The 15137-nt window shown below is 51.4% G+C and overlaps 6 protein-coding genes across 6 annotated transcripts; 1 reads left to right on the top strand and 5 right to left on the bottom strand.

Annotated features, from left to right (window-relative positions):
* Positions 1 to 474: 474 nt before the first annotated feature.
* Positions 475 to 2884, bottom strand: LY79DRAFT_540534 (ATP synthase F1). Its single transcript, XM_060556879.1, has 7 exons — positions 2791 to 2884; positions 2566 to 2710; positions 2309 to 2491; positions 2198 to 2240; positions 1632 to 2142; positions 1393 to 1436; positions 475 to 1337 (listed from the first exon to the last, which is right to left on the bottom strand). The coding sequence occupies exons 3-7, from the start codon at positions 2402 to 2404 to the stop codon at positions 646 to 648; spliced, it is 1386 nt and encodes a 461-aa protein (XP_060418404.1). The 5' UTR covers positions 2405 to 2491; positions 2566 to 2710; positions 2791 to 2884; the 3' UTR covers positions 475 to 645.
* Positions 2885 to 4439: 1555 nt separating this feature from the next.
* On the bottom strand, positions 4440 to 4995 carry LY79DRAFT_666466 (uncharacterized protein; the record flags this gene model as incomplete). Its single annotated transcript, XM_060563228.1, has 3 exons — positions 4440 to 4522; positions 4682 to 4860; positions 4946 to 4995. The coding sequence occupies 3 exons, from the start codon at positions 4993 to 4995 to the stop codon at positions 4440 to 4442; spliced, it is 312 nt and encodes a 103-aa protein (XP_060418403.1).
* A 624-nt stretch (positions 4996 to 5619) lies between these two features.
* LY79DRAFT_694656 (ATP-dependent Clp protease) lies at positions 5620 to 7573 on the bottom strand (the record flags this gene model as incomplete). Its single annotated transcript, XM_060564800.1, has 3 exons — positions 5620 to 6220; positions 6286 to 6853; positions 6906 to 7573. 3 exons carry the CDS (start codon positions 7571 to 7573, stop codon positions 5765 to 5767), a joined length of 1692 nt encoding a protein of 563 aa, XP_060418402.1. The 3' UTR covers positions 5620 to 5764.
* A 2094-nt stretch (positions 7574 to 9667) lies between these two features.
* LY79DRAFT_587233 (alpha amylase) lies at positions 9668 to 12176 on the top strand (the record flags this gene model as incomplete). Its single annotated transcript, XM_060560746.1, has 8 exons — positions 9668 to 9752; positions 9803 to 9927; positions 9991 to 10090; positions 10151 to 10263; positions 10316 to 11007; positions 11070 to 11405; positions 11454 to 12084; positions 12138 to 12176. The coding sequence occupies 8 exons, from the start codon at positions 9668 to 9670 to the stop codon at positions 12174 to 12176; spliced, it is 2121 nt and encodes a 706-aa protein (XP_060418401.1).
* A 156-nt stretch (positions 12177 to 12332) lies between these two features.
* Positions 12333 to 13807, bottom strand: LY79DRAFT_540524 (cytochrome c oxidase subunit IV). Its single transcript, XM_060556878.1, has 3 exons — positions 13432 to 13807; positions 12887 to 13080; positions 12333 to 12816 (listed from the first exon to the last, which is right to left on the bottom strand). The coding sequence occupies exons 1-3, from the start codon at positions 13661 to 13663 to the stop codon at positions 12730 to 12732; spliced, it is 513 nt and encodes a 170-aa protein (XP_060418400.1). The 5' UTR covers positions 13664 to 13807; the 3' UTR covers positions 12333 to 12729.
* A 340-nt stretch (positions 13808 to 14147) lies between these two features.
* LY79DRAFT_540519 (uncharacterized protein) lies at positions 14148 to 15097 on the bottom strand. The gene is made up of 2 exons (XM_060556877.1): positions 14885 to 15097; positions 14148 to 14811 (listed from the first exon to the last, which is right to left on the bottom strand). The coding sequence occupies exons 1-2, from the start codon at positions 14940 to 14942 to the stop codon at positions 14639 to 14641; spliced, it is 231 nt and encodes a 76-aa protein (XP_060418399.1). The 5' UTR covers positions 14943 to 15097; the 3' UTR covers positions 14148 to 14638.
* Positions 15098 to 15137: the final 40 nt, after the last annotated feature.

The raw sequence follows: 15137 nt of genomic DNA, 5'->3' as shown, positions 1-15137 counted from the left end.
CTGATGGCTTGTACCCCTCGCAAAACCACACGTCGGTAGGCTTACAAAGCAGACCCGGATGTCATAAGATAAGCCACAGTCGAGTCTCCTTGGGTGGCTGGGCCGATGTGTTGTGGAGCTTGCATTGCAACTCGAAAAAAGAACGGAGCCTGAACGCTACTCTAGGGAGCATACGAACCGTTCTACTATCTAGTCGCGAGGCAAGAACATGTTCCATCTTATGGCTTCATGGCACTGTGACTAAGGGCTAGGCAAGGTGTAGTCCAATACCAACGGAGCATGACGACGTTGGCTGAGCCACCTCGGATTGCCCTTTCTGACAGAGCTTCTAAACGACGTCTGGACATGGCAATACGTAGGACTCGAGAGCAAATGGCAAGGGTAGCTTCCTATGCCGGCAGCTGTCGAGTTTGGCACATGTTAAACTCGGGAGGCAGTGGAATGAATCACTTGCAAGAGGGACAATGGCTGAAGAAATAAGGAGATTCTCTCAACTACAAGAGGAATTAAGTAGATTTCTTGGTACACAGCTCACAAAAGAAACTTGAATTGAGCTAAGAAACCTCCCCGTTCCATCGTTCCTCTTCTATACACAGGCTTAATGCCCCACTCTCGACGTGATTTGGTATTTTCGTCGCGAGTCGTTTAGTTCTTCTCCAGATCCGCAAGGATCTTCTCACCCTTCTCCTTGGCTGAGGCGAAGTCACCAACCATGTAGAAGGCACCCTCGGGAAGGTTGTCACCCTCACCGCTAAGAATGGCCTTGAACGAGTTGATGGTCTCCTTCAGGTCGACGAGCTTACCCTCGATACCAGTGAAAACCTGGGCGACGGTGAAGGGCTGCGACAGGAAGCGCTGGATCTTACGGGCACGCTCGACGGTGAGCTTGTCGGCCTCGGAAAGTTCGTCCATACCCAGAATGGCAATGATATCCTGGAGGGACTTGTACTCCTGGAGGATCTGCTGGACACGGGTGGCGGTGTCGTAGTGGTCCTGGCCGACAATACGGGGGTCCAGCATACGAGACTTGGAGTCAAGAGGGTCGACAGCGGGGTAGATACCCAACTCGGAGATACCACGGGACAGGACAGTGGTGGCGTCCAAGTGAGCGAAGGTGGTGGCAGGGGCAGGGTCAGTCAAATCGTCAGCAGGGACGTAGACGGCCTGGACGGAAGTAATGGAACCCTTCTTGGTGGTGGTAATACGCTCCTGCATACCACCCATGTCGATGGCGAGGGTGGGCTGGTAACCGACGGCAGAGGGGATACGACCCAGAAGGGCAGACACCTCGGAACCGGCCTGGGTGAAACGGAAAATGTTGTCAATGAAGAGCAACACTTATATGTCGTTAGCCAGATTTTATCGTAGGTCACACCGTTGTTCAAAACTCACCATCCTGTCCTTCTTCGTCACGGAAGTACTCGGCAATAGTCAGGCTGATTGTTTGTTAGCATACTGTTATGTTTGTTGAGATGGAAAACGCCATGGATTGAAACCGGACGAAGAGCGCGATGAAAGAAAAGGATTTGACGAAAGTGAAAGAGAACGGAAAGTGAAACAAAAACCAAGCGGGATAGGCCAGGACTTGCCCAACAGGAGGCATTGAAGGAAAGAGTGTAAGAGCAACTTACCCAGTCAGGGCAACACGGGCACGGGCACCTGGGGGCTCGTTCATCTGACCGAACACCAAGGCGACCTTGGACTCGCCATCAAGTTGAATGACAGAAGTCTCCTGCATCTCGTGGTACAGATCGTTACCCTCACGGGTACGCTCACCGACACCAGTGAAGACAGAGTAACCACCGTGGGCCTTGGCGATGTTGTTGATCAACTCCTGAATGAAGACGGTCTTGCCGACACCGGCACCACCGAAGAGACCAATCTTTCCACCACGGGCGTAGGGGGCGAGCAGGTCGACAACCTTGATACCGGTGACGAGAACCTCGGCGGTGGTGGACTGGTCGATGAACGCGGGGGGCTCGGTGTGAATGGGCAGTCTCTTGCTGGACTTGATAGGGCCACGCTCGTCAATGGGGTCACCAGTGACGTTCATGATACGGCCCAGAGTCTCGGGGCCGACGGGGATGGTGATGGGGGCACCAGTGTCGGTGGCAGGGCGGCCACGGACGAGACCCTCGGTACCTAGGGCGATGTGAGCACGAGCGTAGTAAAAACTTTTTCAGGCGGGAACACGAACCGTCCATGGCAATGCAGCGGACGACATTCTCACCCAAGTGTTGCTGTCGAAACGTGTTAGATGAGACAAGACTTTTGCGATTGATATTTTCGTGACCGTCCAGGTACGTACCGCGACCTCAAGGACCAGCTTCTGGTCGTTGTTCGTCGTCTCGAGGGCGTTCAGAATAGCAGGGAGCTTGGCAGTGTCGAACTTGACTGTATTCATGAGTCAGTATTGATGCTTCGGCGATGAAGTTGAAACCCCTGAAGGGTTTTTTCTCGGTTACGAACCGTCGACGACGGCACCAATGACCTGCAGGATTGTTGTTGTCAGTTACCGGCTTCACCCTCGGGCCAGCGGAAGGGATGGGCGATGCCAGCACTCACCTGGTAGATCTTTCCATCACCGACACCGGCGGTGCTGGCGAATCTGCTGGTGGCAGGGAGTCTGAAGGTAGAAGGTCTGATGGCGCGACGGGAAGCGGTCGCCGCGAAGGAAGGGCGAGCCGCCCGGGCGAAGGAGGAAATGCCGCTGCGAAAGGTTGGTTAGCTCAATTAGGGCCAATTGAACACCAGAGGGTTCAATAAGTCGATCAGGCAATTGGTACCAACCTCTTGAACATCTTGACAGATGAATAAGGGCGACTTCGGATGGGAGTGGAGAGGTGATGGTTGAAAGTTGGAGGAGGACTTGGGAGGAACAGTGAGCAGTTTTGCTCGGAATCTACGCTTCGTCGGTAAGAGCTTTGCTCCGGGGTGTCACGTGACCGGAAATCGATTGGGAAAAATTACCTCGCTACGCTAGTCTCGATTTGGTCGAGCTCCTTCCTCCGGGATACACCGGGTCCACGTCGGGTTCAATTGGAGACTGGGAGCTTTACTTAGGAAATGACTGGAAACTTTTTTCTGTTCCTTTCCCGGCCTGGCTCAAGTCCTTGCCGCTACCAATACTTGCCTAGATACACTAGTAGTACACTAATTCAGGAGATTCCACTCGACGTGGGGACTGCGGGTAAATATCGTCAATTTTGGGGCCTTGTGGCCTTTTCCAGGCTCATGAGCACTCAAGAGCTGGAGCAAGCCCCCCTTAGTGCTTGCACTGCCTACGTGTCCTGCTATATTATGCTATCTAGTTTGAGATTAACGACATGGCCGAGCTGTTACCTCTACATACACAAAGTATCCTGGAATCTTGCGTGTACAGTCCCTTCTATTTCATACATAGATAATACACCTAAATTCTGATTCAACAGTAGCTCTAGATCATTAAGCCCTGTTTACTGTATTAATATATTAAGATATAGTATAGACTAGAAGTGCTACCTCTTAGGTTAAGCATGTCATAATATTCTTAAACCAGGACTGAGTCAGACCTCTTATACGGTCTAAAGTGATAGAAACACTAAATAACTACCTAATCCTCTATGCACCTGCTAGAAAGATTGCCAGCGTGCACCTCTGTTGCACTTTATAGCTAATAATATTTCTACTTCACTTGTAATAAAACGGAAAGACTGAACACATGAAGATGTAGGCACTTAGAACAAAATAGGTTTAATAGAATATGCTCTAGAGACTGCCACAAGAGACTAACTGAGGGATGCAAGTTGAGTAGAGGCGGTCTCAATCTAGGAGACGGTATCTTGTAACCCGGGGTGTGAGTGACATCCACGGATAGACGTACCCAGGTACCTACCGACTACCTAAGCAGAGCGGCGTATATGTACTTGTCCGGAGCGAGCGACTGAGGTAAATATCCAAGGCGGTCCCTCCCAAGGTCGCATAGGTGCACAGTATACCTCTAGTATCACAGAGGAATTAACCTAGATTAAAGGGGCGACGAAAAAAAAGGTGGGATGTGGCTGGCCTCGATCATGCGTGAGGAAGAAAAGAAGCTATCGCGGATTGCCTTGAACTCGGGGATATCGGCATTTAGGCCACCCAGACTGGTTCCCTCCCCTGGAAAAAAAGATAAGAAGGAAAAACGGATGCTCTCGTTCAATCGCTCCAAGCCCGTACCAAACCAGTGTCACTTCCATACCAACTCTAAATCCATTAATGCCGCCCGATGTCAGATGCTTCGTTCCTCCATGCTTGACATCTTCCGTTGGTGTATATCATGCCTTGCTTGGTTGTATGCGTTTGTTGGGCCCAGTGACTACTTCTCACGGTGTATCTTTGCCACACTGTAGGTGTGTGCTTCCGAAATGTAAAGGAAAACGCAAGGGAAACGCAAAGCTGCTCATGTCCCGTCGTGTCAATTAGGATATCTCATCACCTATCATCTTGCACATCTCGATGTATGTGTCGACATCCATGCCTGCATTGAGCTCAGCGACGGTCACTATGAGAAATTCATTTAGGTGTTTATCTCTAATACTACAAGAAAATACTTTTATTTTCTCCTCAATGCTGTTGATTGTTCGAGCGACGCCACGGACGACCTGTCTCAAGGCCTTGAATTTGTCGTAAATGACAGACTAGCGAGACTGGCAGGACTGACCGTTTAGCTTTTCAAGGAAGTTGTTGCCATCCGAGGCATCCGAGGCCGATTTGATGTCGTTGGCGAACTCGACGCGCTTCTTCGATGTTGAAAGGGCATTAGTTTCCTCTCCAAGGCGCTTAGCGAGCGAAGTCTTAAGGACGGCAGCTGCCAGGTCGCGGTCATTAAAGATATCTGCACTGTTGAACAGCCAGCCGTCTTTCTTGAACTTCGTACCATGATGTAAAATGTATCAGGATCCTGCCCATAGCGTCGGTAACCGACTTCGCGTCAAGACCCCTGAAGATATTTGTCGTCTCGCCCTCAAAACGCATCGCCAAATACTACATTTGGAGAAAGTATAGTATGTTGGAGGAAAAAAGAGGTAAGCGAGGTACGAAGAGTTGCTGGTGCAAAAAGAAAAGCAAAAAAAGTGTGGAGGAAGAAGGTTGTATTTTATATTTGGTGAAAAGCTCTATGCTCAAGCCGTGAAGAGTGAGCCGGGCGGCTGAAACTTTTCCTACGGCAGGCGCCGATTCCAAGACAGAGAGCTATTTTTGACGAAAAGGGCTACTTGTCTGCCACTTCTTTCGCCATGTCCATTGTCTCCAGCTATCCATGAGCGCACCCTGGGCCCTCCGATATAGTGTCCAGGTATCATGATCCAGCTCGATAGGTCAACATGCAATGAGGTACTGGACGCCCCTTGCGGTAGTGCGCTCAGCTTTGTCCTCCAGCCTTCGAGTGTATGGGTGTCTGGGAATCTGGGAAATGCCAGAATACTTCAACACGCCGTTTCTACATTCAAAAAGTGATTTAATGGAGTAAGCGCCACAGACTGCCGTACCACTCTCCGGAGGCCATGCTCGTCTGAGCCGAAGAGTCTCCACCGACACGCAGTCAAAGACGACTTTTGGTTCTCTAGGCAACAACGACGCGTGGCAGTGTTAATCGGGAATATTTGGAAATTACTGAAACTCCACCTCGTTGAAGTATTTCCATTCCGACGTGGATCATCGTCATCGACACCACTACTCCCTCAAAATATAGCAGCAGATACACACCGAATGGGCCACGACAACAATACCCCCCCGAAGACGGCCCTCAAGCGCCGCTCTGGCCGGCCTCTCGGAACTGCTCAAAGGTTATGTCGGGAATGCGCGAGCTGTGTTCGACGTCCTCATCTGCCATCCTTCGCTCCAACTCCATGCGGCCATCCTTGCCCCAGTAACCGGCCTTCTCGTTGCCTTTCACACAGCCCTCAGTGATTAAGACATACGGCATCGGGGCGTCAAATATCGGTTCCGCGAGAACACGCTCCATTTCCATCTTCAGGCCACGGGCTCCGGTCTCAGCCTTGACAGCTCTTTCGGCAATGGCGTATAGTGCCTTCTTGGTAAAGTGCAGGCGGGAAGGGTAGGTTTCGAAAAGTGCAGTGTACTGTGCGACTAGAGAGTTTCGTGGCTCTGTAAGGATCCTGTAAAGATCACCCAAAGACAAAGGACTCAAAGCGCAGATGTTATGCACTCGGCCAATCAGCTCGGGAATGAAACCGAATGTCTGGAGGTCAACCGGTGTTGTTAGGTCGAGGGGGTATATGAAGATGCAAATGCATCTGTGCTAACGTGAGGCAAATGCGAAAATAGGTGGCGCGGCAAATCGTGTTGATTGCCGGAAAGGCTCTGCTTGCCTCGTAACTCGGACCCAAAGCCCATTGAGGGTTTCGACACTCTCCGCACGACAACTTTGTCAAGACCAACGAAGGCGCCGCAGAAGACAAATAAAATGTTTGTAGTATCTATGGTGTATTGGTCGACCTTCGCCTGCGGCGGAGTGGACTGAGGGGCCGACGTTGAGCTCGAGGACGTGTAGTTGGTGGTGATGGGTGGTGTTGACCGCGAAGATCGATTGTCCTTGACATTAATGGTCACTTTGGAGCCCTCGACGAGCTTGAGTAAAGCTTGTTGGACACCTTCTCCGCCAACATCCCGGCCGTTCATGCTCTCCCTCTTGGCCAGCTTATCGAATTCATCCAAAACGATGATGCCATGTTCAGTCGCTTTGATGTCGTAGTTCGATTCAATCAGCAATCTCTCTACACATGTCTCCACATCCTGACCGATGTAGCCGGCTTGTGTAAAGGAGTTGCAGTCGGATATCGTGAACGGCACGTTGAGCTTCTTACTCAAAGTCCTGGGAAATGTTAGACCTGTTGGTCTAGGCTGCCTCTACAGAAGCAACTCACTCAAGAATATACGTCTTTCCGACACCAGTAGGACCGATGAGGAGCAAGTTGCTCTTGTCAATCTTGACCTGCGGGGGAGTCGGGGGTTCTTCGGATAGGTAAGACCCATCGGACCCGTTGGAAGAGCCATAGCCCTCTCCTAAGTGCTGTGTAGCTTCAGCGTGACCAGGGAACTCGTCTGGGGGCCATTCATCATCAGCTGGGAAGCGCTGGAAGGCAGAGTAACGATCGCGCTGACCTTGAACAGGATGGGTATCACGCTTCTCAAGGATGTCCCTGTCCCGTGCATACCGCTGTCGCTCTGCCTTTTCCCTCTGCACCCTCTCTTCATGTTCCTGATGTCTCCTCCTCCGCAAGCCCTGATAGTGGTTAAATATTGTGGAGCATATCGTCTTCTTTGCTCGGTCTTGCCCAACAACGTAATCGTCAACCCGCTTCTTCAGGTCTCGGGGGTAGAACTGAGGAACCCCAAAACTATTCTTTTTGAACATGGGGCCTCGGCCATGTTCGGAATTCGGATCGTAGCTGCTTGTGAAGCCAGAGTTGAAACCTCGTGTTTGTGTCGTTGCGGTTCGGGCGACCGAGGAAGCGGAGAAGGTGCGCCTGGTGCTCGCGAGCACCAAGCAGCGGGCACAGGTGTAGGCTTGGGGCCTAGAGGATAAAGCCATGGTGAAGCGCGCCCGGCGAAGGGACCATATCATGAGACGGTATCGGCTGGAGATCGCCAACAGATAGCATCTGCCGTCTGTGTAAGGATTGAGGAAGTAACGGTGATGGTGATGAGGATGACGATGGGTAGATAGTTCGGTGACCGGAGGGGATATCGTGAGTGCGCGGCTGCAGGTACCTTAGTAGATAAAGGTAGACCGGATAAGGAACCATGGCCAGAGCTCGTGGACGGGTGCGGGGTTGAGGAGCTGTAGCTCCAGCACAGCAGCGCTTAGGAGCGGCTAAGATTGGGGAAAGTTACAGCTGTGTGCTCACCCCCCAAACATGCTCCCAAAGTCAATCCGAATGCACGGAAGCTTGTACGATCATGCAATATAACTATACCTGCACGATACTATATTTGAATCGTATGGTCAAATAGGCAGCCTGCCAGTTGATTCATGAAGAGTGCTACGTCCATCAGTTCATAGGTTGTGGACTTTCACCAACTTTGCACATGGGATTACCCTATCTAGGCGTTGAGACCACTGGTAATAGGTAAGAGAGTAACCATGGACATCCCCGACTCGAGGCGCTAGTGCAACTGACACACAATGGGACAAAGAGTGTTGCCAACTACTGGTTTCTGTCAAATAAATGCAACGGCTTCGCGGTTGAACTGCGGTTCGGCCTGCAGAATCCACAGTCTGTGAATTGGTCCATCATATGGTTGACGGCCAATGGTATCGAGGTAGGAACTCGTGCCTAACCCACCCCCATAGTTCATGATAGGGGCAAGCTCCACCACTGTGCGTTAGGCCAGGCATGCAATTCTCAGAAGGCCCACGACGTATCTGTGATGGCATTTGGCCACGATAACGACATGTCGGTCCCACTACGCTGATACTGGTTGATCAAAGCCATCGTCTACCCTGCTCGCCAACCCCCCTTGACTGGTTCACCGATGGTACGACATCGCATTTGGTGTCCTCTTACCTCGACTCAAAGGAGTATGGTGGAAAGCAGGCAAACCTGTAAGCGGCAGTCTATTATCAAGTAAAACCAAGGGGCCGACGCGGAGTTAGCAGCTGAAAAAGCCTCAACCTTCAGCGTACCATTTGCCTTGGACCATCTGGGATGGACAGTCATCCCGCCTGAGATGTGTTCTGATTCGGCCGATGCATTTGTTGTTGAGACGCCAGAGGGGTTGGAGTGGCGGCCGCGTTTTTTTCTCTCCCCGTCGTTCCTACCCTGTCTGCCTTAGCGCCCTGGCGCTTCCGATGCTGCAGCAATTCTCGTTAAATTGACCATAGCAGACCAACAACAGAGGGTGCTGGGGCTACCTAGACTGGACCTAGACTGGACCTAGACTGGACCTAGACGGGACCTAGACGGGACCTAGACTGCTGAAATACTGCAGCGGGCTTGCTGTGAGGGGAGACGCGACCCGTGAGCTGCGTTGCCCCACGACGTCATACCATGCAATGCGCCGAAGATTGCACTTTCTCCCGCCCACCTTTCGTGTCCCCATGAGTTGGATACAAGTTTACAAGCTCATCCTAGACAGTGCGGGGAGAATTTATCAGGCCAATGTACATAAAGTATCTACATCCAAGGCGTTGCTTCCTGTAGCATCATTGTTTCCAAACTTATTCCTCCTTCCCACGTCAATATCATCATCTTTACTGCTGTCTTCACGACAATCCAACGCCTGATCGAGATTTCCCGGGTTCTTTTAACCCTTAAAGAGATTGCTACCAATCTGCGCATTCCTTGCCTAGCTCCATACCCCTACCGACCTACGTTAGGAAAGGCGTGGACTCCCATTTAGTTCAGGTACTTAGCTCTGCCGTCACATAGCTCTTCCACCTTACCTTACCTACCTCTTTACCTTGCCTCAACATTTTGCACAGGCAGCTTCAATTGCTTGCAACCCGCCCCATTCCCTGCGTTCACCCTGCCTCCCCTTACCTTAGGTACCTTGCAATCTTGGACGACACCTGACGTGCTGTGTCTTGCCCTACTTCAGGCCGAATCCAATCTGAACTATTGCGGTTCTGCCCCGCACTCTCAACTTCAACTGCAATTCTAAACACCAGTCTTCATCCTCCAACATGGCTGCTGTCGAGAAGTCTTCCAACTCAATCGCCTTAAATGGCTCTAGTGGTGCTGCTGACGGCTTTCCTACTGATGGCACTGGTAACACCTCCCCTCCCTTCTTTGCAGGATCATTGGCTGATTTCCGCCAGGCGTGGTAAAGCTTGACCCATGGCTGTCACCATTTCAGGATTCCCTCAAGAGGCGCTATGCCCGTGCTCAGGATTGGATCCAGAAGATCAATGAGACTGAGGGTGGCCTAGATAAGTTCTCCAAGGTAAGAGGAAGATGAAGCATAGTGATGTTTTCCTGGAGCGTCAAGCTAACCCGACCTTGACAGGGCACCTCGCTTTTCGGTTTCAACGTCGACGAGGACAACAACATCGTGTACAGGGAATGGGCCCCCAACGCTACACAGGCCTTCTTGATCGGCGACTTCAGTGAGTCTCTCTCTCTCTCTGATGCGGCGTCATGATTTTCTACTAACCGGAACACAACAGACAACTGGGACAGACACTCCCATGAGATGAAGAAGAACAACTTTGGAGTCTTCGAGATTGCCCTCCCCGCCGCTAATGGCCAGGCTGCGATCCCGCACAACTCCAAGGTCAAGGTAAGTTCGAGCCCAAGATACACCTGCCGCGTTTGAAGTTAACTCCCATCAGATCTCCTTGCAACTCCCCAACGGCGAACGCGTCGACCGCCTGCCCGCGTGGATCAAGTATGTGACACAAGACTTGTCTATCTCCCCCGCGTACGAAGCCCGATTCTGGAACCCGCCGGCGTCCGAGAAATACCAGTTCAAGCATCCGAGACCACGGAAGCCTCGAAGCGCTCGCGTGTACGAGGCTCATGTGGGAATCTCCTCGCCCGAGCTACGGGTTGCGACTTACAAGGAGTTTACGAAGAACATGTTACCGAGAATCAAAGATCTCGGTTACAACGTTATACAGCTCATGGCTGTTATGGAACATGCCTACTATGCCAGCTTCGGCTACCAAATCAACAACTTCTTTGCTGCCAGCAGTCGCTATGGTCCTCCCGAGGACCTCAAGGAGCTGGTTGACACCGCCCACAGCATGGGTATCACCGTGCTTCTGGATGTTGTTCACAGTCACGCCTCCAAGAACGTCCTGGATGGTCTGAATGAGTTCGATGGTACGGACCACCAGTATTTCCACGAGGGGGCTCGCGGTCGTCATGAGCTGTGGGACAGCAGACTTTTCAACTACGGTCATCATGAAGTAATGAGATTTTTGCTCAGTAATCTGCGGTTCTGGATGGACGAGTACCACTTCGATGGCTTCCGTTTTGATGGTGTCACAAGCATGTTGTATCTACATCATGGTATTGGAACGTAAGTCGAGCCGCCCGCCCCTTAAATTGATGCATGGAGGCGTTGCGTGCTAACCAAAACAGCGGCTTTTCTGGAGGCTACCACGAGTACTTCGGCTCTGACGCTGACGAAGAAGCCATTGCGTACCTCATGATCGCCAACGAGTTGCTCCACTCGCTGTACCCAGAGGCTATCACTATTGCTGAGGATGTGTCTGGCATGCCGGCTCTCTGTCTGCCGCTCTCACTAGGTGGTCTTGGCTTCGATTACCGTCTTGCCATGGCCGTTCCAGATATGTGGATTAAAATCCTCAAGGAGAAGAAAGACGAAGAATGGGATATCGGCAATATCTGCTTCACACTGACAAACCGAAGACATGGGGAGAAGACTATCGCATATGCGGAAAGTCACGACCAGGCGTAGGTTTTCTCTTCCAAGGTGACCAGCTCCAGCTAACGAAAATTTAGACTTGTGGGTGACAAGACCCTCATGTTTCATCTCTGTGATGCTGAGATGTACACCAACATGTCGACTTTGACTCCATTGACGCCGGTCATTGACCGAGGCATGGCCCTTCACAAGATGATTCGCCTCCTGACACATGGTCTCGGCGGTGAAGGGTACCTCAATTTCGAGGGTAATGAGTTTGGTCATCCGGAATGGCTCGACTTTCCCCGCGAGGGCAACCAGAACTCGTTCTGGTACGCGCGTCGTCAGCTTAACCTTACTGATGATGACCTGCTTCGCTACAAATTCCTCAACAACTTCGATCGGGCGATGAATACCACGGAAGCTAAGTTTGGCTGGTTGGCGGCGCCGCAAGCATACATCTCGCTCAAGAACGAGAGTGACAAGGTCATTGTCTTTGAGAGGGCCGGCGTTGTCTTCATCTTTAATTTCCACCCTACCGAAAGCTTTGCCGATTACAGAATTGGCATTGAGGTGCCTGGAACGTACAAGGTACTCCTCAACACCGACTCCAAGGACTTTGGAGGCCACGCCCGTGTCGATGAAGGTACCCGTTTTTCCACTACTCCTATGGAGTGGAACAACCGAAAGAACTGGACTCATGTTTATATTCCAAGCCGCTCTGCACTGGTAATACCCCTCTCTCTTCGATCAGTATACTATTTGAAGCTAACGGCGTACAGGTCCTCGGCTTGGAGTCTCCCGTGTCTCAGCACTCTTAGCTGTGATAGATCGGAGAGATTGTACGGATGCGAGATGATGGAGACTCACGGGTGAAAGGGAAGACGAGAAATTTACTTAGCAAGCTAATCCAAAATGGTGCAATGAATTGTGCGGAAGCACGTCTTTTTAGAACCAAACCCAATAGATCTGTTACTTGTCCAGGCAAACGTAGCTGCGTAGCTCAAATACCACTAAATCCGTCCCTTATGATGCGGCTACATATTTTGGGAGTACAGAATCAACACTGTTGTGACCGGGCAGAGCAGGAATGGAGACAAGAGGCATACGAACCATGGAGATCATACGTTTCACATGCCGCGTATACACAGATGTGCCGAGGATATCAAAAACGGATATGAAGAAACAAATGGAAAGGTGCTTGGAATTCAGATCTTTTGGTACAATATTTACACCAAGCAGATGGTTGTCCTCGAGTCACGTCGCAAGCCCCCCAGCCCATGCCAGCTCTACTACTAGTTTTATACACGGGCAAACTGCCATGGTCGAATTGTGATTGTGATTCTAAGAGACGATAGGGAAGGAGGATATCGATTAATTGGTCTTGGGAGGAGACTGGACCATGCCCTTGCCGGAGTAGCCCTCGGAGGAGATACCGGTGATGGGATCGGAATTTTGGTTCTGAAGGGAGAATAATTAGCCATTGGCCCGGACGGACATGCCCAAAGCGTCCGGAACGCCGGTGACATACCTTAAGGTACTCGTTAGAAGCCTCCTGGTATTCCTTGGTCATGGTGTCGGGGGGAGCGCCGGCGAAGGCACGGATGGAGGCGAAGATGGCCAAGCTGGCAGCGACGGAAGCGGCGACACCCCAGAAGACACGGGTGCCCTCACCGGTGGGGGTGCCAGCGCGGGGACCGTGGGGACCGAAGGCGATCCAGTAGGCTATTGAGTCAATTTGCGTTAGTTTCATCCGCGTCTCTTTTTGTGTAGCTTTTTGTGATGTGACGCAATGCATATGCACCAGGGATGAGTTTGGGTGGTTGTCAACTGGCGTTGCAATCTGGCTGGTTGGGTTCCGGAGCATTGGGAAGCTTGGATATATAGACCTGAACCTCGCCCTCCCAGCTGCAGCGATGGCTCAATTAACGGGAGAGAAGAAAGAAAGAGGCATTGGTGCATGTCATATAGCTTTTTCAATGCCTCTTATCCCCTCCAGTCCATCCCCATCTACCAATTCCCTTGCGGAGAATCGGAACACCTGTCTTTCGAATGAACGGAAAATCAATTACGCACCAGCCTTCTTCTCCTGAAGAGTAAGCTCCGACCAGGGGCCCTTCATGCGGTCCCTCAGCGCCATCCAGAGCTCGGCCTGCTCCTGAAGGGGCATGCCCTCCCATCTCTTTTCGATGTTTGCGAGCGTCGGGTTGGAGATGGCGTGGGTGGTGGCGGCGCGGCGGATGACGGAGGTCTGCTGGGCGGCGCGCAGGCCGGTGCGGGCCAGAGAAACGGTCGGGGTTCGCAACATTGTGTTTTCGGTTGTGGTTTTGTCTAACAAAATCGAAAATCGCTATGGGAACGGTTCGAGAGAGCGGAGAGGGTCTCAATTGCGGTGACGTCGAGGGTGGTTCGTTCGAGATGGGCCGTCGGAAGGGAAGAGAGGGTTTTTTTTGGCTACCTAGAAGTTCCGAGCAGTCGTCTGATTGGAATTTCGATTGCAATACGACAGCTGCGACTGGGTGTCTGGAAAGTCACGTGATGACACTGTGGCCTGTGCGCTGTTCATCCATCCAATTGGAATCATCTAGGGGGTACTTCACCTTGATATTCCTTGGGCCTTGCGACACCGAAAGGTAGCTGAGAACTCTCTCATGTGGTAGCACGGCGCGCTCGCTCGGCTGTTGCAATGCCCATCCCGAATACTGCCGCTTGCCCGGGATTTTGACTACCATTAAGGCTACTCCTAGTTATTGATACGCCAATGCTATTAGTGATTTATTTTAACCGTTTTTCACCAGCTTTGTAGTGATTCAGAATCATAGGTAGTGTTGCTTTGAAGCCTGGAAAACACAGCACTTGTGCTTCCGGAAAACCCACGGCAACCTTGACATCACGGTGCATTTCGGCTAATGGGACGTCACCAGCTAAGTGCATATGCAAACCTTGCCTGACTCTTTCAGCATTCTTAATCGCCCAACTCGCGGGACTCGCCTTATGTTACATATTTACATCGATCTTTATATGAATTCTGACTTGACTTCTATCTGGCAATTAATCTGATGTATGCCTTCAATCTGGCGTGACTTCCAGTTTGACTGCCGCATTTTCAACATAACCCCAAGTCGCCCGGGGAATAACGCCTTGCTATGATCAGTTCAGGAAGCTCCATCTCGTGTTGCATTTGTATTTGCTTTTGGGCAGTTATCGCAGTCCTATTGCCTTGCCCCAATTGAAGATGCTTAGCCCTGGCTTTTCTTATGTCTTCTGTGCACTCTTTTGCACCTCAGGTTTTCCGCGAAGAGCTATCTGCATCAGCGCCAGATCTGGGTGTCATTATGTTCGGGATTTGTAAGTCCGGGCTGTTCGGTTCACCGGAAGGAAGGGTTCTCGGTAGCTGCTCTTTCGATTCGCGAAGTCTCTTTTGCTCTTCAAGAGCAGGCTTCAAGGTGTGAGTGGCTAGGTATGTCAGTTATACCGGCATCATGAAGGGTAACTCGTTCTTGGGTTACAGGACTGGGATGTTGCATACAGATGCCGACACCAGCCACAACAGCTACAACAATTGGCAGGAAGTTTCGCAAGCTCATCTTGGAGGGGTTGATGAAGTGGGGCAAATTGCAGTTTGATGATACAGACAGGACAGCCTTGCCAGTTTGCAGACTACAATAAGCGGTTAATGGTGTAGAAGGCGATCGAAGTTGGATTAGTTGAGCGGCGCATTGCGACCGAGCAAGGTAGAGCTCTCGGCCTGTCTCCAAAAAATCCGGGCCCGGGCTGGGCAT

This window comes from Colletotrichum navitas (assembly GCF_030913465.1).
Source record: "Colletotrichum navitas strain CBS 125086 chromosome Unknown LY79scaffold_7, whole genome shotgun sequence".
Taxonomy (NCBI): domain Eukaryota; kingdom Fungi; phylum Ascomycota; class Sordariomycetes; order Glomerellales; family Glomerellaceae; genus Colletotrichum; species Colletotrichum navitas.
The sequence above is the reverse complement of the archived record's forward strand: the minus strand, read 5'-3'. Positions and strand labels throughout refer to the sequence as shown.